At 40.1% G+C, this 24400-nt stretch overlaps 2 protein-coding genes across 7 annotated transcripts; both read right to left on the bottom strand.

The window, feature by feature from the left end:
• Positions 1–1270: 1270 nt before the first annotated feature.
• On the bottom strand, positions 1271–15233 carry LOC101756203 (endoribonuclease Dicer homolog 2a). 4 transcript variants are annotated; one of them, XM_004982456.3, is made up of 20 exons: positions 14953–15231; positions 14422–14851; positions 14063–14150; positions 13922–13983; positions 13674–13814; positions 13060–13185; positions 12829–12985; positions 11218–11308; positions 10594–10786; positions 10345–10505; positions 9554–9772; positions 9233–9459; positions 7665–7939; positions 7123–7541; positions 6920–7023; positions 6149–6345; positions 5447–5656; positions 4164–4571; positions 2339–2617; positions 1271–1869 (listed from the first exon to the last, which is right to left on the bottom strand). In XM_004982456.3, the coding sequence occupies exons 1-20, from the start codon at positions 15030–15032 to the stop codon at positions 1522–1524; spliced, it is 4215 nt and encodes a 1404-aa protein (XP_004982513.1). In that variant the 5' UTR covers positions 15033–15231; the 3' UTR covers positions 1271–1521. The 4 variants fall into 4 exon arrangements, with proteins under 4 accessions (XP_004982513.1, XP_012698379.1, XP_012698380.1 ...); XM_012842925.2 differs by lacking the exon at positions 2339–2617 and having other exon boundaries at positions 14953–15232; XM_004982457.4 differs by lacking the exon at positions 1271–1869 and having other exon boundaries at positions 2414–2558; positions 14953–15233.
• A 2677-nt stretch (positions 15234–17910) lies between these two features.
• LOC101754987 (endoribonuclease Dicer homolog 2a) lies at positions 17911–24282 on the bottom strand. 3 transcript variants are annotated; one of them, XM_004982454.3, is made up of 10 exons: positions 24005–24278; positions 23245–23507; positions 22872–23103; positions 22697–22763; positions 22493–22593; positions 21216–21412; positions 20659–20865; positions 19619–20026; positions 19049–19321; positions 17911–18538 (listed from the first exon to the last, which is right to left on the bottom strand). In XM_004982454.3, the coding sequence occupies exons 1-10, from the start codon at positions 24060–24062 to the stop codon at positions 18185–18187; spliced, it is 2160 nt and encodes a 719-aa protein (XP_004982511.1). In that variant the 5' UTR covers positions 24063–24278; the 3' UTR covers positions 17911–18184. The 3 variants fall into 3 exon arrangements, with proteins under 3 accessions (XP_004982511.1, XP_004982510.1, XP_004982509.1); XM_004982453.3 differs by having other exon boundaries at positions 19724–20026; positions 22697–23103; positions 24005–24282; XM_004982452.3 differs by having other exon boundaries at positions 22697–23103.
• Between the last annotated feature and the right edge of the window lie 118 nt (positions 24283–24400).

Here is a 24400-nt window from a genome sequence, read left to right as displayed (position 1 = left end):
GTTCGGGGATCTCAGTTAGACGGGTTCGTAGTTTGTGGTTGAATTCTAGACTCATGGAAGAGATCCAGAAGGTTGATGCTGGATTGATGTATGCACAAGTAAAGAGGAAGCCATGGAACAAAGACCAACCTGTTAAAACTTTAAGCTGGTCCCCACGTTGACCATACTGGGTTTGTACGAAGGATGAAGGAAACGAGGATGGTAGACAACTGGGGAGGTACAATGCTTGTTTTGCTTTCACTTGAACCAAGTTTTCCTTTCATCAAAGAGCAGAACGTTTCTGTACAACTGAAAACTAGCATAAAAGTAGAAATAAACTCTAGTACAGGCACCTGTACAGCTAAATTTATGTACATACCAAACCATGAAAACCAACGTAGAACTATGAAATTTAGATGCAGCAAATCAACATTTGCCAGCGTCCTCGTGGTATTGACCGTGTTTTCTCCCTCAGTTTTGTCGACAGATCATAGTCGCCAGCTTTCTTTTAATTTATTAAAGAACCCTGTTTTGTACAGAAACTCATTATTGTAGCGTTATGCCAAAATCTTTGCACGGTGGTGATGCAAACTTTCAGGCTTGATGTAATTAAGAAGAATCTTCTTCTACCTTGGCTTACCATTTTATTTTTCAGCTCTTTAATTGTCTTCTTTTCTGCCTCTTTCTTTTTTATATGTAAGTTTACGAAAGTCTTTTCTTTGTTGATGGTTGCACAGACAGTCTGATTTTGCTGAACATGCTGTGGATATTTGCCCATATAATTTCCTAAAAAAATTACGGATTTTCCAATTTGGAAAATTACATATTCGTTTCCTTAATATGAACAGAAATATACAATGACTTCAAGAAGTTCCTACCACGAACTTGGTACTGCACGGATTACTTGGAACAACTAGGAAAGTAGGATAAGCAAGAATAAAACAAATTCTTCGGAATAGCAGCATACAAAATTAATAAGAAATGCAAAAATGAAGAAAAGGGCATCTAATCTCCACTTTTTCTATACCATAAAGAAAAGAACCAGAAATTTTAACCCTTTTTCTAAAAATAAACGCGCTGGTTATCACGCAACAATCGAGATGCTGAAAGCAGAAGTGCGAAGAGAAAAGGTCGTGGGTACGAAAGCCAACTTGTATAAATAAACCAGCTCCTCTACAGTACTTCGCGCATCAGAGGCCCAATGTTAGATAATGTACTGCAGAGGAGTCTCAGGCGTTCAAGAACAGGCAGATATATGCTGGTTACAATGTATATTTGCAGAAGGAGCGGATGGGCATTACGAGGGTAAACAATCTGAGACATACCGAGCTTTCACTTGAACAAGACAAATTTATGTACAGTTGAAGCGTGTCTGTAGAAGAAGCAAAAGTAGAGAACCTGTAGAGTAGGCATCTGTACACCCATCTCATCTGAGACATATATGCCCTTACTTTACTGATATGACACTTTCGAAACCATGAAGCCTATACAAAAGTCTACCGTGCAGCAACGAGATTAGTGTTGGGGCACACTATTTGCAAATTACTTCGCGCCATCAGCAGCTTTCATATCTTGGAGCACGGCTTTGGCTGCTAACTTTTTGGCGTCAAGCTTGCTTAGGCCCGTCCGAGCGGCCTTGAATGCAGTCCCTTTGGTTTGCACTTCTGCGACTACCGATGTTACTCGGTCCTCACGAATTACATTGTATGTAATACTGTAAGCTTCGCGACCACATAACTCCTGCAGCTCTTTCACAGGGTCAACATCCAGTGTGTCGGGGGTAGCAAGAGGCTCCAGTAGCCGTTTCATGCTTCTCCAAACAACCTCCTTGTCGCACTTGCTGTCGATATAAATTGCACCAGCAATAGATTCTATTACATCACCAAGAACCTGCATAATTGCAAATAAGCAAAAGGTTATTAGGGTGCAAATAAGCTACGAAACCAAAAAGGTTCCCGGAGTACTCAAAATGTACATACATTGTCCCAAAAATTGATGGAAAATCATACCAGCGTGCTACTATGTTAGGGTGCTTTCATTTATCACATGTACCAACACCCAATTCGGGCATAGGGACCGGCCGAGCAGGCTCAGTCGCAGCATGAACAGCTAGCAGCTGTGCGTGGTAGTTAAGGGAGTTTGTATGAGATAAGTTTCTGCTTGTTAGCACCTTATCTACTGGCTACAGACAGATCCAGTTATTGTTGTTAGGAAACCCTATAAAGAATATACTTTTTAGGGCGTCTCAAATGGTTCCAAGTCAGTTAGCTATAAGAAGCTTATGTCAGCATTTTCCTTATGTGGAAGGAAAAGTTTGTGATACTAGCCACCTAGAAGGAACACAGTCAAGAAGATGAACCTTGGGTAAACCGATGCCAGCTTCCCAACCATGTGATGGACCTGAAAATGACTGCTTGAAATTTTCAAGGTAGTCAGCCATCCTTTTGTGCAGTGCTGATGATGAATGAAGAATGTGCTTATGTAATCCTGCTTTAACTGCTGCATGAGCGTAGCAATTGTTGTTCACAGAAGCAGATCTCAGATCTGTCAACAGTTCTGGAGTGCATTCAGGGTACTGCCTGTAGAAATAATCAGTGAAGATATGATCTAATACGGCATCTCCAAGAAACTCAAGCCGCTGCACAGGTGCATGGAGCTGTAAGTAGATTACTCGATAAAATCGCTAAAAACATTTTTTGCTGCTTGGTATAAACTTTGATTCAGTAAAAGAGATGCATCAGATGATCGAACACATGGAAAGGAATATCCTTTTTTCTATTGCAATAATATAGGAAACAATAATACATTGTCTTTGAGCTATTATCTTCTAAGATGTGTAAGACACAAATTGCACCACGTGACCTAAATGTAACAAACAAAAAAAAAGTGCATACTAATGTACATAAAAGTGCTAGGGTCATTATTTACAAAAACAGTGACATTATAGCAATTCAGAACAGTGTACACCTATCACCATGTGTTGAAATGAAAAATCGACCTTTTTAGATCACATATTACATTTTTGTACAGCAGAGCGGAAGAATTTTACCAGTCTTTAACCCATTATACACAGTTCAAAAGAGATCAACTCAAATATTTTCTAGGGGTCCACACTACTGTATTTTATTACCTAGTGTTTTGAACTTGTTTTCACTTCTGTGTTTTGAACCTAAGAAATAGCATTAAATGCATTGCTTGATCCACCAAACACACCTGTCAGTTAAATCTACATTTGCTGCGTCTGAGTGGCTGTTGTGACCTGTAAAAATGTACCCCCAGAATATGTAAAGCATACAGTTTACATTTATTACAGTGTTTGCCCCCATCCATTATTATGAGGTTATTGTAATCTTTCTAGCCTAAAATACACTGGTCTTCCGAAACCTACTGGACAATACTTTCTGTATTGTACCTGCAAGACCAAACAGAGGATAGCATCCTAATTCCTACCTTTAACCAAGTTCATTTAGAGTACGGGGGCTCTTTACACAGTTGCTTACTTTTCAGAAGGGCTAGACTCTAGGCTCCACTTTGTTGCTAGCTATTCATTTAGTGGTGGATTAAATAGCTAAATAAGTAAATAGTATCTCTCTGTCCAATTACTATTTATGTATCTAGAAAAGCCAAAACGATAGTAATTTGGGACGGAGGCAGTAGTTACAACCATGATGATGCAGTAAGATTATTTATGAACAACTCACGCTATGAATAACTCTTTGATTTGTGTTAGCTAATGCCACTCTAAAAAGGTCTAACTGTTTTTTTTTTGCGAACCACAAAAGGTCTAACTGGTTGTGAAGTGTCTTATTGTGCGAAGCAAAACACTAGGGGCCCCGTTTGGTGGAGCTTAGGCTGGCTCCAGCACTGGCTCTGCCACAGTTGCACTACTGTGGCGTCAGAGGAGCTGGAGCCAGTGAAGACAAAAAACTCTGGCTTCACCAGCTCCCCTTCTCACCCAGTTCATTTTCCACCTTGGTTAGTATTTTGGCCCCTGCTACAGTAGTCAACAGTACAACTACAGTACTTGCACCAGACGGAGCTGGAGCCAGTGGAAGCACAGCCAAACGGGGCCTACATTTTGACTAAGAGAAAGCAAAAATAAATATTCTGGGTTTAAGAAATTTTTCGAAAAACGACAGTAACTTAGCGCAAGCAGAGAACTGCTGAGAGGCTTCCAGATCAACCTGATAGCATGCAGTAGTACCAGCAATCTGGTATGAACCATGTGTCATTGCTTCCACCAACAACGAAGGATCATTGAAATCATAACCAAGCATCACCTCCAAACTTCTCAGGTTAATGAATTCTTCAGATTTGATTGTAATTTTCCTTTCAACTGGCATTTTGTGAAATTCTATATCCATTCCTAAAGATATTAGGAAAAGATATGCTGCCTGCTCACCACCAGCACTAAGATAAGCCCCAATTAGGGCTTCAACCGAATCTGCGATTCTCTTACTTTTTATAGACATTTTCCTCACACTGTACATATTGGGGCTTAGGAGGATGAGTTTGCTGTCACTACATGCATCATGGTCAATCCCAGGAATAATCCATGTTTTTGGGTTGAAAGCTTCACCTCGAATGTATCCCTGCAAAAATGCAGGAAGTGAAACAATGTAATAAAACAACAGAAAAGGTACAGACAAATGTGCAACAATAAAAATAATTGATAGCATCAAGTTTAAAAGAGAACATTGTGGCACACTGCATTAGGGACTGGTTGGTAAAGAGTTATCTAATCAGCTAGTTAATATTAAGATCTATATTAGTTGGCTAGTATTAAACTGACCGTGCAGATTTTTCTGTGTTTGCCAGGCTGCTGGTATGCATGTTGTTGTGAACTTGTGATGACATTCCACACTAAGTTTATCTACGGAATGAAGTTCTTCAAAAAACTGCCATTGTTTCGCACCCTTGGTTCCAGTTCAAAAGTTCCAAAAACTGCCATTGTTTCGCATCCTAGGTTCCAGTTCAAGATTTTGAATGCTTGTTGACAGGTGTATCTAGGTTCAAATCCCAGAACTAGCTACTAGCTAATCATTTGGCATTTTGTTCTCTACAATCATTTCTTTTAACAAATCTCATCTATGAGCTTTTGGAACGTTTGGTTTGTGATGTATATATATTATGTCACCGTACTACCATAGGGGCCTGGGCCTAACCAGTGCAAACATGATGCAAAGAAATTGGGCAGGGAAATAAACAGATAAAATCTCGAAATCCATCTAATTGCTTATTTTAATGTGCAATGTCCATATTTTTCGTTAATGCCTCTAACTGCATCTTTTGGACACAAAGCATGTCCTCACGGTCACTTTTCATCCCTTATTCAGAATTTATAATCACCGCTAAGTGTTTATTATTGTTGACATATCCTCTTATTGATCTGGGACCAATGATTATTACGATCTAATACTTAGAAAAAACTAGATGAAAAGCAACCAAACAAAAGCAGTTTGAGTACCACAAGATTGTTACTGCAAGCTAGCTGGCACAAAGCTGCATTCGAGATCAAATTTTTCTTCATCTCGGTTAGCAAGCCCTCATGCTGATGTCTGTATTTATTAAAAAGATGTTGGGTTGTGATATACTTGAGGAAAGAATCCCCAAGTGTTTCTAATGATTCCTGTGAAAATTCCTCTTGGCATTTCTTTGTTGTTAGTGCTTCCAAAATCTGCAAGTCATTAAAAGAGTGGTAAATATAAAGATAATACTTGAACAGACAAAGTGCAGGAGAATCATGCTGGTGAAAACAAATGATGAGCTGCTCTGATACTCCGATAATTACATAAAATAAACAAAGGCGATATGAAACAATTCGCATATCTTGCATTTTGAGCAGCTTTACAAATCAACATATTACAAGTTTCTATTTGCTAATTCAGCAGCAGCCGGACCAATAAGCACTTACCCAAGAAAAATATTAAGGACATGAAATATAATGACAAGAACTAATAGTACACATTTGTCAGATTTGAGCAATCAACATCTGAAGAGCAAGTGACATTAACCTTTATAGGCTTTATTTCCACAATCCACTAGACTACTTAAGTTTATGGGGGACTAAGAGTTCTGATCCCGCATGTAAAGTGCAACAAGCAGACTTTGCGTCTGGATAACTAAAATACTACTGTACGTGAACACAAAATTGCAACAGAAAGAGAACCTTTAGTGCTGGTATGTCAAACTGGCCCATTCTTTGACTCAATTGGATTTTCAACTTCACAGAAAGAAGCATACACTGGATACGGTACATTATAGAAGGAATAAATAGGAAGCTGCGCAAAGTATCGGATGAAACCGGTGACATGACAACTACACAGAGCTCGGGGGGCAGTTCAACAGCATTCGTACTGGTACTTTCTGAAATAAACAAATAAGGATAATCGAGTCAGATGCAAACAAGTCACAACAATTAAAGTATAAAAAAGTCAATAAGTTCAAACTACAGATATAGTTTGAACTTTGTACTTCAACTTTAGTTGATGATGAATTCGGACACCTAGTCTGCCCATTAAGAAATTGACAATACAAAACCACAGAAATTAAGAAGCATGTAGTTTTGCAATTGACCAAAGAAAAACCTAACAGAGTGAGAACATAGATGAGATAAAAAAATGCTTTTCAGCCCTCATGCAACCCTTTTCTTTTCTACCATCCAAACATTGTCATTCAGTCCATGTTGCTTGACAGTCAACATGCCACCAAAAAACTATTTATAGTCATGGACTGACAACATGTCCCACAAGTTCATTATGCTAAGTATTGCAATTCTGAGGCCCATATGTACGAGAAAAAAGTTTGTGGAAGGCATGGGTGCAGTTACGTCTTTCCATCTCCCAGGAGTTGAGCACAAGCTATTGATTCAGCTCAAAGTGTAAACACCAAGACATGTGTAGTAACAGGCAGAAACTAAGAGCTCCCATCAGAAAGGAACCTTTTTCGTTTTTATAATTGCACTTGTGGAGGAAGTTCCGCACTTTCAAAAGCATACTGGCAGCCAAGAGAGGTTGATCTTCACATGTTAAATCAAGGCCATGCCTGGAGAATGTAAAGCAAGAAACAATATATAGAGAAAGATCTTCATGTTACCAAAACATATCATACATAAAGAAAACCATGGGAAAGACAAACAAATACCTAGTTTTAAAATGGGTTTTGTAGCTAACGACACTCCCATCACTTCTATGCAGAAGAGAATTCGCATTCAGGTCAAGAAAACCAGAAACAGCATAAAGCATGCCATTATGTGGGGTACAGACAATAGCATGTTGAAGCATGCACTGGCACAAAGGACCATCTTTTGTCTGCACTAAATTAGTATCTTTACAAGAATGGCAGTGCCTCATATCCTTGTTAGTAACTTCAAGCATTGGTGAGGCTGAGAATTTGATGCTGCACCAATCAATTTTTCCAGAAACTAGAGGCAGAACTAGATACACAACTCCAGGAGATGCTTGCATTTCAAGTGAGTTCTTTATAGAATCCCTGACCTCCAACTGATTGTTACTAATAAGTAAGGAAAGAATGGCTGTCTGAAATCTTCTAGCAACAATTACCTGAGCAGAAAGAAGCAGTGTATTCATCATGGTGGGCTCAAAATAAATGCATCAATGAGACACAAAGCAAGGACGGTATGGAAATTATGGAATGATATATTAAGTCAGTAAGTCAAAATTTACCTGTTCCTGATTTAGATGAATTATGCCAATATATCTCATGGTAACACTTACATGATCTTGCACACCCCACATTTTGAATGAGTTAGAGATGAAGTCAGATCCCATATCGCATTTTACAGCTAAAACTATCTCAGCTGGAGAATTAGCTGTTTTGGAACACCATTCCAGTGAGATCTCATAGCAATGATATAAGCCAAGTCGAGAAAAAGATAGCCAACTATCCACTAGCTGTTCTGGAAAGTAGTTAGGCTGCTCTTTTTGGTATTTGTCCACAACTACATAAATAAGTTAAGGAATCTTAGTACAATATACCAATTCAAAGTTATTTACTTATTTATGTATCCCAAACTGATATCCCAATTGGATAAATACAGATTCAATGAGTAAGCGTATGGTTTTGACTTATTAGCCTAGACATTTGAAGTATACTGAAAATGTGTAAACAATAAGGATAAACTTGATAAAACAAAATCAGAAAACTGGCGAAGAACTTTGTTTCATCTTCGACATGGTCAACATAGCAAATATTTATCTATTCCATCCACCTTATAGTTTACCATGAGTCAACACTATCATTTAGTATGAATCGTGTCATATAAAATTCATTTTCATTGCGAAAGGGCCTACCATGAGTCAACACTATCATTTAGTACGAATCGTGTCATATAAAATTCATTCTCATTGCGAAAGGGCCTTTAGGCTTTAGCCTAGTGGTTAGAGCACCTAAGTAGCATCCAGCAGACCTGGGTTCGACTCCCCGTGTGAGCGAATTAAACGGGTCTGGAATAAAAAAAAATTATACAAAAAAATAGGTTGGGCTTCCCCTACTGACTTCGGTAAAAAAATCATTCTCATTTTGTTTGTGCCTAAATAGAGCATTGTATTTATACACTTATCCTACCAATCCACATGAAATCATCTAAAGTTTTCACTAAGTCATGCATCCCAGTTAGGAGACATCCTCCAAATTTGCCAGTATCAGATTGACCTTAGTTAAATAGTAGTCCTGAGACTGTACTCAATGACTCTTGATTGAATGGGTAGAATTTTATTAGACTGTATGTGCTATTTAATAAGTCATTTTCAATAGAAAATACACATTTCTAAGGCATTATTTGAAAAATGACCTCTAGAAACCTTTGGTGTGTTGATACTAGAAGAAAACATCACCTGAAAAACTGCAGCAAAGCAGTGGTAGTCCTAGGTTAGTAGGTTCTAATATATAGGATGAGCTCTCTGCCCTAGCGACAGCCTCCTGCCCACACCTCACCCTCCTCTCAGCCAGTAGACTGCAGGTCACCAGCCACAATCTCTACCGCTCTCCCTACCACTCGCCACGGTACGCCCTCCATCTGATTGCAACCTCAAATGTTGCCCCTAAAATCTGTACGCTGAGTTTAGTAGTATTGGATAGCACAACTATAAATAAGATAAGTAACTGCAAGTTTATCACAACTCATAGTAAATATCCAACTTATGGAGGCAGTCGAAATACAAATTAAATAAAAAATAACTTGAATAAAACAATCTGGATTCATTTTTTATTAGCACAGAAATAGTAAGCATACCAATGTCAGGTCCATCCTCATATGGAACACTCAATTCTGGAAGGAGAGAATCTGAGAGAGCACCAATCGCATGTAATTCCCGACAGGCCTTTAGACAAACAACCCGCTTGAGAACAGAACCTTCTCCTTCTGCATAAATTGTTTGTATAGGACTGCTCTTTGGAAGATGCAGGGTACATGTACCCAATGCCTTGTCAATATTGAATCTTGGTACAGGTTTAAAATACCTGCCATATGGAAGTACAATCTGTTAGTATTTACGCCAGAGAATGTTTCATGATATGAACCAAAAGAAAACCTTATCTAAGATAGAAAACAGACTCATCCGATGGGAGCTTTGAGCAGAAAAAGTAAATCAATTGAACACTAGAGTTTAGAGTCACAACTGCTCCAGTAGATTGAACACAGTATGATTCTTCCTGGCACATGGTGTTTGGAAGAGGTTGACAAGAAGTAGATGCCAATCTCAGAGATTCTTCACGCATAATTTGCCCACCTGCGAGAAACTTCTGTGTCTTAGAAAGAGCTACTGCATCTCCCCTGATACAGAAACACAGAAAACCCTCAATAATCATGTAAAGGAATATGAAAAAGGTTTGTGTTTAAGTGCAAAGTTGACAGCAAAAAGGTAACGCAGGTTAAAAGGTCCTGCAAAACTGAAAAATAGATCAACTGAACCCACAACTCAAATTCATCTAACAACAGCAGGCATAAAGATAGCTCCACCAGAAACTATAAATCATTCTAGAATGACTAAAAGCCAGGTCTTTTCAAACCCATCCTTCATCGTATTTCTGGTGTCACCAGCCCGAATCGGAGTCCCACTGGCATGCCAGACAAGTGAACACCAGAATTTAATGGCACTAATGAAGGAATTGGGATGCTTGATCCACGATATAAAATTCAAACAAGAAATGTAGTGTCTAAATCAACAAATCACTGCAACCACAAATTCTCTATCCCACACTGCCAAACATTCAATTCGATTAGTGAAAAGGGAATTCAGTTTATAATATCTACTTTGGACCAAATAAATCAAATTCCTTGAAGCTGAAAGGGTAAATAAAAAATTCCTCAGGAAACAAAAATAGACTCAGAAATGAAAAACATGCCTTCTAACAAGTAAAATATAGTCAGAATTTTGCATCCTGGCTCGACCACGTGACTGTATAAAGCTGCATACAGTTGCTGATGGATCAAAGCGGATTATCAAGTTACAAGTTGGCACATCCAGGCCCTCCTCCAAAATTTGTGTGGCAACAATTAGATGCACCTACATTAACATCATTTTCTCATCAGAGGACAATTATTAACAGAATGCCATCACTCATCAGAACAGCATGACAGCATTAATGGCAAACCTTTCCTCTCCGAAACGAGTCAACAATCTCTGTATGTTCTTTCCTACTCTGATGTTGCAAACCACAATTCTTTCCTGCCATATATCTAATAATCCAGCCAGACATTTGATGAATAGTGGACAGAAATGACTCCAATACAATGCTTGTAACAACTCTCTCAACAAAAACAATGCATCTCAAATCTTGCTTATGTCTGCAACAGAGAGGAGAGACTAATCATCCATGGTACTTAATGAGAGAGAATAATTAACAACTGTCTGTACCATTTCATTAGCAATTAGTGTCATGGGCATATGCAGAGCAGAAGTGTGAGGACCAGGATGGCATCAAGATAGGTGGGTGCATGAGAGGAACTATCAAGGCAGCCATATGGGTCCATAGCAGATCGATAGGATAAGGTTGCATACGTTTTTGAATATACACAATAATCTGATCAGTTAGACTAGGATTAGACTAGGTTAGGTGTCACATTGGGTTAGATTGGTTTAGGTGCATGACTAAGGTGTAGTTCACCCTACATACACTTCGGGTTTAGATATCACTTATGTGCTCCTGTTGTAGCCAAATCACTTCAAAGGCAATGGGAATATACTATTACATACTTATCGCCAAGCATTTTATCACCTGTACTCCAGAAGAGATTTAATAAGAAAATGAACTTTGGGTGTCAATAACCCATCTTGCAAATCAGCTGCAAAGTCCTCACCAATATGTCCTGGTAAATATTTAAGGATGTAAAAACCACATCAAGATCATATACACATTTCAAAAATTGATATTCCCTCCATGCAACCATGTAAGGGGTGCATGTTTTTGGAAGATTGAAACTTTGTATAGGACCAACACTTAGTCAACTATAAGTATGTTTAGTGTATAAAAATTATTAACTAAATTAACATTTCAAAGTGCTTTCAACCTCGATTTGTAGCCATAAACAATATGTTATGTCAGAAGCCAACAGTGGCGGACGAAGGATTTCAGAATTGGGTGTACATAGATAACCGAACAATTGCCGCATATAAAAAAAAGTTCCATGAAGCAAATTGTAAGTACGTATATTTCCTTAATCCATACACATCTAATAACTCTCAAAGAGCTAAAGGAAATTAGAATTAATTAAATGAGGAGATTTTTGAAAACTAGAGATTGCGTATTCATCCGCAACATGTAAGAAAAAAATCCCTCTCAATAAATGTAGCTAATCAGTTTCAAGTCTTGATCTCTCATGCTACTTGTTAGCTTCCTCACAAAATTCATTGCCAAAAATGACATTTAAACACTTGGGAGGACAAAACGAATTGGAATTTTGGGCTAGGGGTCAAGGGTTCTTTCACAGCCACACTAGGAAGACCAATGGTGCGACAATAGCTCTATTTCCCCTGTGGCTTGGTGCTCGTGCATGCGCACTCCTCGGGATAGCACCAAATAGTCCAGTCCAACACGGAGGTTGAGGGCGCGAGGCCATACTAAAAATGAGGCTAGAACACTTTGAAGCAAGCTATATATTTCCCTTTTGTGCTCAAATATACTCAATCTGACCCAAATATGAAAATACAAATGCATATGTATAATACTTGCAGCTTTTTTAGTCAAAATTATTGGAACAAGGAGGGTGAGGCCATACTAAAAATGAGGCTAGAACACTTTGAAGCAGACTATATCTTTCCTTTTGAGCTCAAATATACATAATCTGACCCAAATAAGAAAATACATATGTATATGTATACTACTTGTAGCTTTTTGAGTCAAAATTATTGGGTGTACATCTGTACACCCATGTCCATTAGCTGGGTCCACCCCTGGAAGCCAATAGTCAGTGTAATTTTAAAGACCGTGCAAAAGTAAATTACAGCCTATATATATTTGGACGGAGGGAGTGCCATAAATAATTCTACAACTTTCTGCTAAGGCCAAATGTGTCTCTAATAATGTAAATTATCAAAACGGCTAGCTGTTCTATATTCATAAGCAAATTTATTATCTGGTCAACCCTTGAATGTAACATTTTATTATTCAATGGATAGAAAAAATGATAAATCATGGCATATGCATCACAAATAGCACATCAGTAGGTAAAGATACACAACTTCGTACCAGCAGTATAATAATTTATAAACAAACTTTTGAGTTAGTAGCCTTTGGCAGAACAGTGTCACACATAGAAATTCGTATTAAATCAAAACTTTAAAGGAAAAGGTACATTGAATAAATGGAAAGGAAAGAAAGATGCATTACGTTGTATGCCCCTCTTCGTCATCTTTGATATAATTTCTGAGAGATCACTGTATGCATCTTCCATATAGTTTCTAACAAATTCCTCGACCTTCTCATCCAGTTTTTCACCCCAAAAGGATAAGCAGCTTTCCTTACGTGATTGTAAAACCTCAGCAGCCTGAGAGACAGTTTAAAGGCATTTCAGGACTGCATAAAAAATGAGAAAATGCACATCACCATATAGCATCATACCTTTGCTGCCAGCCATACTCCAAGATTGTCTATGCAATACAAGAAAGTTGCGCTCAATTGTTTTATCCTTTTCTCCGCATTTTCCAAAGATGAATCATGCAGTTTTCCCTTCAGGAATTCTAAATGCTGAGATAATGTAACCAATGTTATTCATTTGCACATCACTCACAGTGGCATACCAGTCGTGAACCAATTATATAAGGTATAATCATGCATACCATTTAGACCCAGGAACCAGAATAAACTAATGTAGGTTACAGAGTCTTGCAGCACCCTTTAAAATTTTAAGGTTGGACAAAATATGTGTTGAGAGAAATCAAACCAGAGAAGTTTGCTATGAATGGTATCTTATATCCTGCTTTCCCCCTCCTAATTTGTGGATCGTCAGAATTTTATCATTCTTAATTTAAATTGCAAATGGAAAAAAAATATGTGGATACTGTTACTGGTACATCATATAATTCCAATTCTGGAGTATTAAATAATAAATCAAAATGATATACTTTAATAAGATAAAACATAAATCACATAATCCACTGAAAAAGATCTTACAAACATACTGGGTGATGCAGGGTAACAAAGTCAATGTTCATCCCAAGAGTATAAAATAGTACCTTCCTTTCAAGTCTGTTCAAGCAACCGATAGCATGGCAATATAACTCAGATGATATGATGGAATCATCATATTGGACTACCTTTGTAGTGGCAAATGGAATGTACTGCGATAGTGCTGATTCACTTTCAACAGTGTACACCTTCAAAGGGAAATGCATCAAGTCTTTGTCACATTTTACTACATTAAGGTAAAGGATAATGATTATACGAAATACAGCTGTGTGCATGTTTTCTTATATAGTCTGACCTTTGCATTCATGAGATTCTCAAGCTCAGATATTTTCACCGAGTAGTCGGAACGCTGCAAAGCTAAGGAGAAAATTTCACAACAGAGTTTATTAATGAGAGAGAATGCACATATAAATAAACAATAATATTGCCTCCTTACTTTTTGAATTAATGAGCGAGGCAGTCATCCCAAATATCCTCGGTATAGGATCTGATGGCCTAGAATTCAATTGGGGGTGATAAAACTCCTACAAGAAAAGGTTGCATTAAAAGATTTAGCTAAATTGTTGGATGCATGGTAAAAAAAGAAATCCAAAATCCAAGACACTATGGTTCCACTCAAATACACAGACAAACATTAGACCTCCCGAATCGATACAAGTGGCAAAAGGAGCCTTAAAGCTTGTAACTGAATTATGATTTCAAAAGCAGATTGATAAATGTGCATCTACCAGCAAAACAAAAGCGGGTGGGTGGCAGACCAAAAATAGCAAAGAGAGCTTCCAGCTTTCGAGTGACCTTAAGAATGTTGGCGTAGGGGGAATTCCCGTGGGCATGGTGGCACTCGTCGAAGATGAGGAGCGCGATGTCCCGCAGCCTGAAGAAGCAGTGGCGGAGGTTATCGAGGAGTATCTGAGGCGTCATGACGAGCACCTCGGCCCCGTCGACGGCGCGGCGCCAGGTGTCGGCGTTCCAGTAGTCGACCCCCATCTCGCCGTAAAATTGTTCGACGCGGAGGTCCGTGTGGTGCTCGATCACCCGCGCCTGCTGGCCCACGAGCACGACGGTGGGGACGAGGAAGACGGCGAAGCAGGGCGGCGGGGCGGAGCGGATGCGGTGCGCGTAGGCGCGGAGGAGCAGCACCGCGATGAGCGTCTTCCCGGCGCCCGTTTCGAGGAACGCCACCGTGTTCCCGGCCACCGCGCGCTCCAGCGCCTCCAGCTGGTACCTGCGTCAGCAGCACGGGGGAACAGCAACGCATTAGGACGGGAGCCAACTCGCTCGCCGGCGCACGAGAAGGAGAAGAAGAGGGCCCGCTGGCACCCTCACCCTCTCGCCAGCGTCTCTGGGTCGCAGGGCGGCGGCGGATCCTCCTCCTGCGCGGGTGCGGCGGCGGCGGCGTCGGCCATGGCGGCGAGGTTTTGGGAGGGGACTGGGCGGCCTTGGGGAGGCGGCGGGGCCTTGAGGTGGCTTCGTGGAGGCGCTTGCGCTGCTGCTTCCTCGGGCCCCGGGCGCACGCTTGCAATTGCAATCTCCGCCCTCGAGTCACGAGCGCATGAGTGCGGGCTGGCTGGTGGGAACGGATTGGTGAGGCGAAGGTGGCGTTGCTTGCTACCCGTGCGCTTTTTGACCCGGCGAGCCAACAGGATGGGAGGGGAAGCGACCCGGGCGGCCGTTACGCGTCCGTTCCGATCCACGGCCGGGGAATCCGATGGAGCCCGGGTAGCTCGATCGCTTTCGCGGGTGGGCCGGCGGAGGCAGACGGACTGGCGTGGCCGGTGCGCTTTCCGAGATTCGCCGTCCTTGCGGCGCGCTACTTTAAGGAGGAATTGCTAATGCCATGACCGGTGAAAAGTTTCTCCTCGACCCTTTGAAATTTCCCCTTCCACATATACCACTCTACCTCCGGCAAAGCTGCGGGGGTTTAGGGAATATTAGGGATAACTATATCTGATGGATCTAAAAGGAGCTTCGGGTCGACCGGGTAGCGGGCACCCGGCCAGTGATGAGGCGTAGCACGTCGATAGCGGCGGTTGACAATCAATTTAGTACCGACGATGGTGACGAGCAGACTTAGGAGCGATCGAGACGGTGATCGAAGACAGATAGGGTGGTGGCGGAGGCAGGGGGTAAAAGGAAGAGTAAGAGGAGAGGAGGGGAGGAATAATGGAGAGATTAAGAGGGTGTTTGGATACACCATGCTAAACTTTAACACCTGTCGCATCAGATGTTTGATACTAATTAAGAGTATTAAATATAATTTAATTACAAAACTAATTGCACAAATGGAGTCTAATTCGCGAGACGAATCTATTAAGCCTAATTAGTCCATGATTTAACTATGTGGTGCTACAGTAACCATGATGGATTAATTAGCCTTAATAGATTCGTCTCGCGAATTAGACTCCATCTGTGCAATTAGTTTTTGTAACTAATTCATGTTTAGTCCTCCTAATTAGCATCCGAACATCTGATGTGACCCTGCTAAAGTTTAGCACCTTGTATCTAAACACTCCCTATGGACGGAAGACGCCGCTACCGGGCGGAGGGGGTGATGCGCTTAGGAGTGGGCGGCGCTGGGTTATGTGCAGGTAGTAGAGAGAGGTGAGGATGCGACGTGGTGAAATTTGAACCGTTGTTTTTAATTCAAGAGTTAAAAGTTTGAGTTCGATGATAGAAAAAAACTCCAAATATGACCTATACAACCATAATCTTTGTACTTTAACTTCGGGCATGTTTGGATAGCAAGTGCTAAACTTTAGCACTCCATTTGTGAGTGCTAAAGTTTAGCACCTTTGGTGGGAAATGATAACATTGCCCCTCATTTACTCCTCTTAAATTGCAGCGGAGGAGAGAGAGGGGGGCAATGGTGGGAAAAAGTGGAAAGGGGACCACTTTTAGCACTATTAGCACCATTTGGTCTGGTTTGGTTCCTCTAACTTATTTTTAGCACCCGTCACATCGAATGTTTAGGTACCAATTAGGAGTATTAAATGTAGACTATTTACAAAACCCATTACATAAGTGGAGGCTAAACGGCGAGACGAATCTATTAAGCCTAATTAGTCTATGATTTGACAATGTGTTGCTACAGTAAACATTTGCTAATGATGGATTAATTAGGCTAAATAGATTCGTCTCGCCGTTTAGCCTCCACTTATGTAATGGGTTTTGTAAATAGTCTACGTTTAATACTCCTAATTACTATCTAAACATTTGATGTGACACGTGCTAAAAATAAGCAAAGGGAACCAAACACCCCTAGCACTCCTTGAGTGTGCTAATGAAAAAAATTCACTTTTAGCACACCTATTTGGATACCCAAGTGCTAAAAGGGTGTTAAAAGTGGGGTGCTCCCCGTATCCGAAGTCTCATTTCTTTTTTGCCCTATGAATTATGTGTTCTTGACTTTCGTGTCCACCAGTGTTCTTCGAGACGAAGCAATGCGGGTACAATCAGCGTGCACGCACATGCTATGCTATCTTTGTTGCTGGCTGCTGCTAGCTTTTGCTTACCCACGTAGTACTGTAGTAGCATCAATATTTGCATTTGAATACTTGAGTTCGGCTGAACAATGGAACAACTCATTGTCCATTAATTATTGCTTGAGTTTCTTTCTTTTTTAAAACATGGTATAGGCACAGAAAATCATTGCTATAGTTAACAAGAATGTTAAGTTAATTGAAATGCATTGATTAATGTCTATTTAAGTAGGGACATGCACAAAATAATGAAACAAGATGTGCACTTAGAGTAATACGGGAAAAAATATGTTGGTGTTTCTAAGACGCCTGCCGATGAATTAGCGTTTGAGATGGCAGGATTTTAGCATAGTTCCTGTCTATCCTATCAAATGATCATAGCTGCCCTCTAACATTTGTTACATACTTCCTCCATCCCAAATTACTGTTCGTTTTAGCATTTTCAGATACATAGCTTTTACTATGGATATAGTAATTTGGGACGGAGGGAGTACTCATCCCTGAAAAGGGTAATCCATTGTGACGTCCATATTGCTCCGTAAAATTAGTGGTGCTTTGCAAAGTTCGACAGCTCGAGTGTTGTGGTTGGTACTTTTGAGCCAGTGCACTGCTCGAAACCTCCCTTCTCTTAACGGATCTGATTTGTATATTTGTTTAAAGTTGACTTAGTTCGAACCGAGATGAAGCGTGTCGATTAAAAGGAATCTTTCCTCACGCGTGTATGCTCACAGTATGCAAATCGACGTGTGCAACTCTTTCGGTTTGATTTACCAACACACTGGAGCTGCTCTAAGAAAAATCAGGATGCTGAGGCCTGCTTAACGAAGTCGTTGCTTTGTAGTGTTTATTCCACAATCTTCGATCTATCCTCTCTTGTTTTTCTTTATTCTAAATTCCTGCAGTAGCTCCTTGATTCGTGGTGTTTATCTCACATAAGCTTGATACTAAAATGGTCGTGACATACATATGTACACAGTGAAATACTCCTTTCCCACAAGCTGGTACTGAACGACCATTTTATCCACTGCAAAAACATCTATATACAAGTGTTAAAGTAACTAATGCTGCTGCTCCAAGCATCACGCCACAGATGCCGCCTTCAGTTTCTGGAGCAGAGCCTTCGCGGCCAGAATTTTCGCCACTTTCTGGTTGCGCCCTTCTCCAGTTCCATAGTACACTTTCCCTGCAGCCTTCACCTTTGCAACCACCCTTGTCACTCCAACTCCATCATCACGAGTTGGAGAGTATGATGGCTTCGGGTATTTTCTGCGCTCGCATATTTCTTTCAGCTCCGACACCGGGTACACCTCCACGGTCTTGGGGGTGGCAAGAGGTTCTAGTAGCCGCCTCATGGCTCTCCAGACAACCTCCTTCTTATGCTTGCTGTCGAGGTAAATCGCACCAGCTATTGATTCAATCAAATCTGCAAGATCCTGTTGTTTATAATTTTTTGATCAACAAGCAGCAAGCCCAAGTTAGTCGTGAAACGGGAAAAAGGTCAAAAGGGAACAAAATATAGATTTCTAATTCAGAAATCCAGATACAGAGTCAAATCATAATCAGCTATTCAGGTTAACATATTGCAGCCCATATATCACATTACCATTTCAAATGTTAAACCATACCCACCCTAACATCATCTATGATATTTAAAACTTTAAAAGGCAGCAGTACAGAACCAGGTGCTGGTTACCGGTGTTATCTGCCACAAAACACAATATAAGAGAACAAAGAATAATGAAAAACAAGAGTTGAACAGAACTGGCCAGTTTCTTCCATACCAGTTGTGACCAATCTACTCTTTTCTTAGGTAAATGACCAATCTATCCTTAAAACATGAAATATAAACCAGAGATAATACAGTAGAAGTATGCTCAAAACAAACTCAAATAAAAGCACTCTTCATAGCAACCTGGAAGAACTGAACAGCCAAGAAGACACACCTCCGGTAGACCAATGCCAGGTTCCCAACCATGCGATGGGCCTGAAAATGACCACCCAGAATTCTCAAGGTCGTTAATCATCTGTTTTGATGACGAATGAAGAATATGCTTGTGTAATCCTGCTTTAACAGCTGCGTGTGCATAGCAACAGTTGTTCACGGAAGCTTTTCGTAGATTTGTCAACAATGCTGGTGTACATCCAGGGTAGTATAGTTTGTAGAAGTAATCAGTTATGATGTGGTCCAATACAGCATCTCCAAGAAACTCAAGCCTCTACACATGGGCACAAACTTGTTAAGTACATTACCCACAAAAAATCATCTGGAGTAAAATACTATTTAACTAAAAGAACTAGTAAACTACAATGCATTTCTTTGTACGTAGTCTCATATTGTTTTTTTTTGAGTTGGTATTGTTTATAACTAAGGCATTAATAATATGGATGGCAATTTTGTCTATGTTCTTGCAGGTCTAAGCTGCACAGTATGCAAAAATATTGTCGACTTAGAAAGAAAACTGTTTTCAGTTAAACACAAAAAATATAAACATCCATTACTGTTAGAGATTAACCTCATAGCAAGGGCCAGCAATATTGTAGGAGCTATGTGTCAATGCTTCTATTAACAGTGAACGATCATTGAAAACATAATCAAGCATTGTCTCTAAGCTTCTCACATCAATGATTTCTTCAGATTTTGTTATAATTTTCCTTTCCTCTTGCATTTCACTATGCAGTTCTACACCCATTCCTAATGATTTTATGAAATGAAATGCTGCCTGTTCACCAGAAGCACTGAGATAGGCCCCAATCAAAGCTTCAACAGTATCTGCAATTCTCTTGCTTTTCATGGATATTGCCTTCAGACTGTACATATTGTTTGTTGGTAGTAAGAAAGATTTGGTGCTACCACAATTGTCATAACCAAGCCCTGGAACAATCCACTTATTGAGATTAAACCTTTCACCATGAATGTATCCCTGCCAGGCATGAAAAAAAGTATGTATACATTCCCTAGACCTAAAAATAAGCATATAAATCTTAAGTCTTGTGACACAATAAAGCAACTACATTTAATTCTATCTTACAGAGAACAAAGTAAATTACGAATTCATAAAATGTAGTCCATTTAGCTCAGTGTTTCATTGTGTAACATGGTAGAAAGTTGTGGATAACAGGATTATCAAAAAAGCATTTTTAAAACTTGGAAGGAAGGAATGTACAGAAAATACTGCAATTGGATCATAGCTGAGTGTTTCCAGTAAGATTTCCATGAAAGTACTGCTCCCAACAAGATCATAGCTGAGAGGCCTTGTTTGCAACACAAAAATTGTGCAGAAGCATAACAATTCCAGCAACATTTCCATGAAAAAACTGCTCCAAACAAGGCCACTTGAACCAGGGTGCAAATATGCATTACTAGAAAAATGACTTGAGAAAAATTCTTTTTTATGTCCTTAACAAAGCAACAAACCAGGTTCCACGTTCAGAACTTCTTTGTTTTGGTACATATTGAGTTTCAACCACCAACTACACGCTCAAAAAGTTCAACCAACTATCAGTCCAAAAAAGGCATATGCAAAGCAGATTACAAGGTAAGATTTTTCGGTACCACAAGTTTGCTGTTGCAAGCCAGCTGGCATAGAGCTGTGTTGGAGACCAATTCTTTTCTCATAGAGGTTAGCTTGCCCTCTCGATACTTGTATTTGCTAAAAAGATGTTGGCCTGTAACATACTTAAGGAAAGAATCCCCAAGTGTTTCTAATGATTCCAGTGAGAATTCCTCTTGGCATTCCTTTGTTGTAAGTGCTTCCAGAATCTGCATATGAAGCAGCTTGGTAACTTCAAATTAATAAGAAACAAAATAGTTTAAGCATTATCCAAACAACAAATTATAATTTCAGTAGCACATTGCTATCAATTGAGAGCTAAGCATAATATCAGCAAGCTGTCTCTTTTTACAGAATAAAAACTGCAGTTCTTTAGTTCTAATTAAGTAATGCATGTACATTGACAACTTCCGAGCTTTCTTTATCCTCAAGATTTTAACAAAACAAGAGTAACTGAATTTTTTTTTCTATCATGTAGGCCCATCCAGTTCACTTAGTATCTATTCACCTACTGCAGTTAGTAGTGGAGTAAAATAGATGACTGCTGAGGAAACAGAACCTTCATAGCTGTTATGTTGAACTGTTGCATTCTTGGGCCCAACTGGATTTTCAACTTCACAGAAAGAAGCAGACACTGGATACGGTGCATTATGGAAGGAACAGATGAGAAGCTGCACAAAGTATTTGTTGACACTGGCGCCATGACTACTCTGCAGAGTTCAGGTGGCAACTTAACAGCGTTTCTACCGCTAGGTTCTGAAGCAAGGAAAAGGATGATCAAGTTAACCCCTATATGACAAAACATGGCCTATAAATAGCAGTAGGATCAATGGCTATGATTATAACTTCTAAGCTGATTCTGTCTTTTGACAGTGGTTTACTACATGTGCCTACTATTTCTTTTGCATGGAATATGCCTTCTAATTACTCAGCATTGGTTTATGAGGGCTTGTGTTTCAGCTTAAAAGACAAGAAAAGCTTGATCCTTCTGACATTGATACACGATTCAGCTTCTTGATCTTCTTAAAAAACTGACTTATTCTGAAGCCCTTATTCACCAAACTATGTTGGAAGTTATTTTATAGAAGTTAAGCTCCAAGAACAAGAGTTTAAGTTGGCATACATTTCCGAATCATATGTCCAGAACTTAAGCTTAATTAACAAAGAAAAGATTAACAGTTACTGAAACTTGAGTTGCAGCCTTTACATTTTATTTATCCATGAGGCTTTGTGGAGCCTGTACAAGAGGAGTCTAGAAGAATACTGCCCACATTTTCTAAATTGTTTAAGCTCTCGGATGAGCTGGTTCGTGCATGAAACCATAGGTCAGTAAAAATAACGAAGTATTAAATCAGAAAAGACAAGATAATATTTTCAGTTATTGAAATTTGAATTCCAGCCTACACATTTCATTTATTCATATCCTTTCGGTTGAAAAGTGTATGGTATGATGCTCCTTTTGCTACATGATGCTCTTTCTGTGAATAGTAAAGCACGGATATGAACATTATAGACAAATTTAATTCCAATTGCAAAGGAAGAATATCTTTTGAAAATTTAGATACATATTTAGCAGTTGGATTAGTTGCAAGGAATGTTTGCGAGAGTACTGTAAACCCTTGATGGATATAAAACCTGAAAGGTAATTGTAACAGCACATACAAATAGCATTCTTTTTATAATACTTATAAACAATAAGCAACCATACTTTGTCATATGTAAAATATACAAGTTTAGAAGTTCCAGGATTTGATCGTAAATTAGTTGAATTTATACGTGCTGTTGGAACAAGATATCAATAGGCAAAAAATCTCGGTACTGTTAACAGAAAACAACCTTTCCATTTTCCATAGCACTTGTGTAGGAAATTTTGTACTGTGAACATTCCACTGGCAAACAGTAGTGGGTTGCTTTCAGAGGTTAAACATAGGCCATATCTGGAGCATACAAAGAAGAACACTGATGTTTGGACATAAATTCTACAGCTTAGAGGAGAATTTAACAAATGTAAGGATAAAAATTATAAGTAGTCTTAATTACCTTTTGGAGCTAGCAACACTCCTGTCTCTCAAATGCAACTGGTCATTTACATTTATGTCAGGGAAACCTGTGACATTATAAAATTTTCCATCACGAGGGATGTAAACAACAGAATTCCGAAGCATGCACCTGCAGCAAGGACCATCCATCATCTGCAGTAAATCAACATCCTTACAAGAATGACAGTGTCTCATATCTTTGTCAGTCGTCGCATCATATACTGATGAAGTTGAGAACTTGATACCACACCAATCAATTTTGCCAGAGACTGAAGGCAGAAGCAGATAGACAACCCCTACAGATACTTGTAGTTCATGGAAGTACTTTATAGCATCTCTGACCTCCGAATGGTCATTGCCAATAAGCAAAGAAAGAATAGTGGTCTGAAATCTTCTTGCAAAAATGACCTGAAGAAGCAAAAATTATGCCCTCCACGACATGAGTACAGGAGACCTCAAACTTAAAATGCTAACATTGACGACATAAACTAAAAACAGGATCCAGATTCCAGAGATTAAGAAACTAGGCGACATAAATTCCATACTTACCTGTTCTTGATTTAGATGAATGATGCGCATGTACTGAATGGTAACTTCAACACCACCCGAGTTAAACGAGTTGCGCAGGAATTCGGGCCCCAGGTCACATTTGACAGCTAAGATTATGTCAGTTGGAGCAGCGTCTGTGTTCAAACACCCTCGCATAGAGATGTTGTAGCAATAATACAAGCCGCGGCGAGAAAAAGACACCCAATTGTCCACTAGTTCTTCAGGAAAGTAGACAGGCTGTCCATGCTGATACGTATCCTCAGCTGAGTGATTGAAATTTCGAGTGAGTTGTCACAAAGCTAACTGTACGCAGGTGCTCGAAAATAAGTGAATTGGTGACATCAGTTTCTAACAAGTGAATGAAATTCCTGTGACAATGTGGCTTCTTCCCGAATGCTCTTGTGTCTTTCTACCTTTGGGTGGGACAGTTAGTTGAAAGCATGGGTTGTACCAGCAGACCTTACTCGAATTGGTAAACGCTATAACAAATCACCAAAATTGACTGCATCGTTACAACCTGCCCGAGCCCCAATGACCTCCGCGCCTAAGGCATCAGATGATCGGATACCAAAGCCGAAACGATAAAACTTACTTATACGGGGTGATAAATTACAACAGTGGTAATAAGAATTGCTGAAAATGAATAGAAATTTCGTCGCTGGATCGAGGCCGGCAAGAGTAACAACACACTATCTGCAATTGGATGCTACATACTACGCACTACGCGGTAGCATACAAAGCCAAACAGAATGAGGCTTACCGTTGCCGCACCCTTCCTCGGATCCGGACGGACCTTCTCCTCCCCGCGTACCAGCCATGGCGGCGGCGGCGGAGCCGACTGGTGAGGACTTGGGGGAGGTTGGAAGAGGAAGGGGAACGGGAGGGAAGGAGACGGAGGAAGCCGGTGCAAGTGTGCAGGTGGCGGCGCTTGGGCTGCCCAGGTCGCAGTGGCAGTTGCTGTCGTCGCTTTAGGCTTGACTCGTGCGCGCACCGGCGAGACTTCGGGTGGAAGGGAAAGAAGGAAAAGCGCTGTCGCCGTCGCGTCGGTCGGTTCCCGCTTTTGGTGCGCGCTTTTTTCGATGACGACGAGGACTTCTCCGGTTCTCCCGACCGGGCCGTTTGGGCCCGAGGCACACCGCAGTGAGGACACACTGTA

The sequence above is a fragment of the Setaria italica genome, chromosome IX (genome assembly GCF_000263155.2).
Source record: "Setaria italica strain Yugu1 chromosome IX, Setaria_italica_v2.0, whole genome shotgun sequence".
In the NCBI taxonomy this organism is placed as follows: Eukaryota; Viridiplantae; Streptophyta; class Magnoliopsida; order Poales; family Poaceae; genus Setaria; species Setaria italica.
The sequence above is the reverse complement of the archived record's forward strand: the minus strand, read 5'-3'. Positions and strand labels throughout refer to the sequence as shown.

Excerpts from the sequence above, each read along its gene's own strand:
- LOC101756203 (XM_004982456.3), bottom strand. The coding sequence starts at position 15,032 with ATGGCCGACGCCGCCGCCGCCGCACCCGCGCAGGAGGAGGATCCGCCG. Across the intron at positions 10,787-11,217 it reads AAATCTCTTCTGGAGTACAG|ACATAAGCAAGATTTGAGAT; the intron begins GTGATAAAATGC and ends TCTCTGTTGCAG. Across the intron at positions 4,572-5,446 it reads CTTGCAGTAACAATCTTGTG|GGATACATTCGAGGTGAAGC; the intron begins GTACTCAAACTG and ends GCATTTTTGCAG.
- LOC101754987 (XM_004982452.3), bottom strand. The coding sequence starts at position 24,062 with ATGGCTGGTACGCGGGGAGGAGAAGGTCCGTCCGGATCCGAGGAAGGG. Across the intron at positions 22,594-22,696 it reads AGTGTTGCTAGCTCCAAAAG|ATATGGCCTATGTTTAACCT; the intron begins GTAATTAAGACT and ends TGTATGCTCCAG. Across the intron at positions 18,539-19,048 it reads CTGGCATTGGTCTACCGGAG|GATCTTGCAGATTTGATTGA; the intron begins GTGTGTCTTCTT and ends TATAAACAACAG.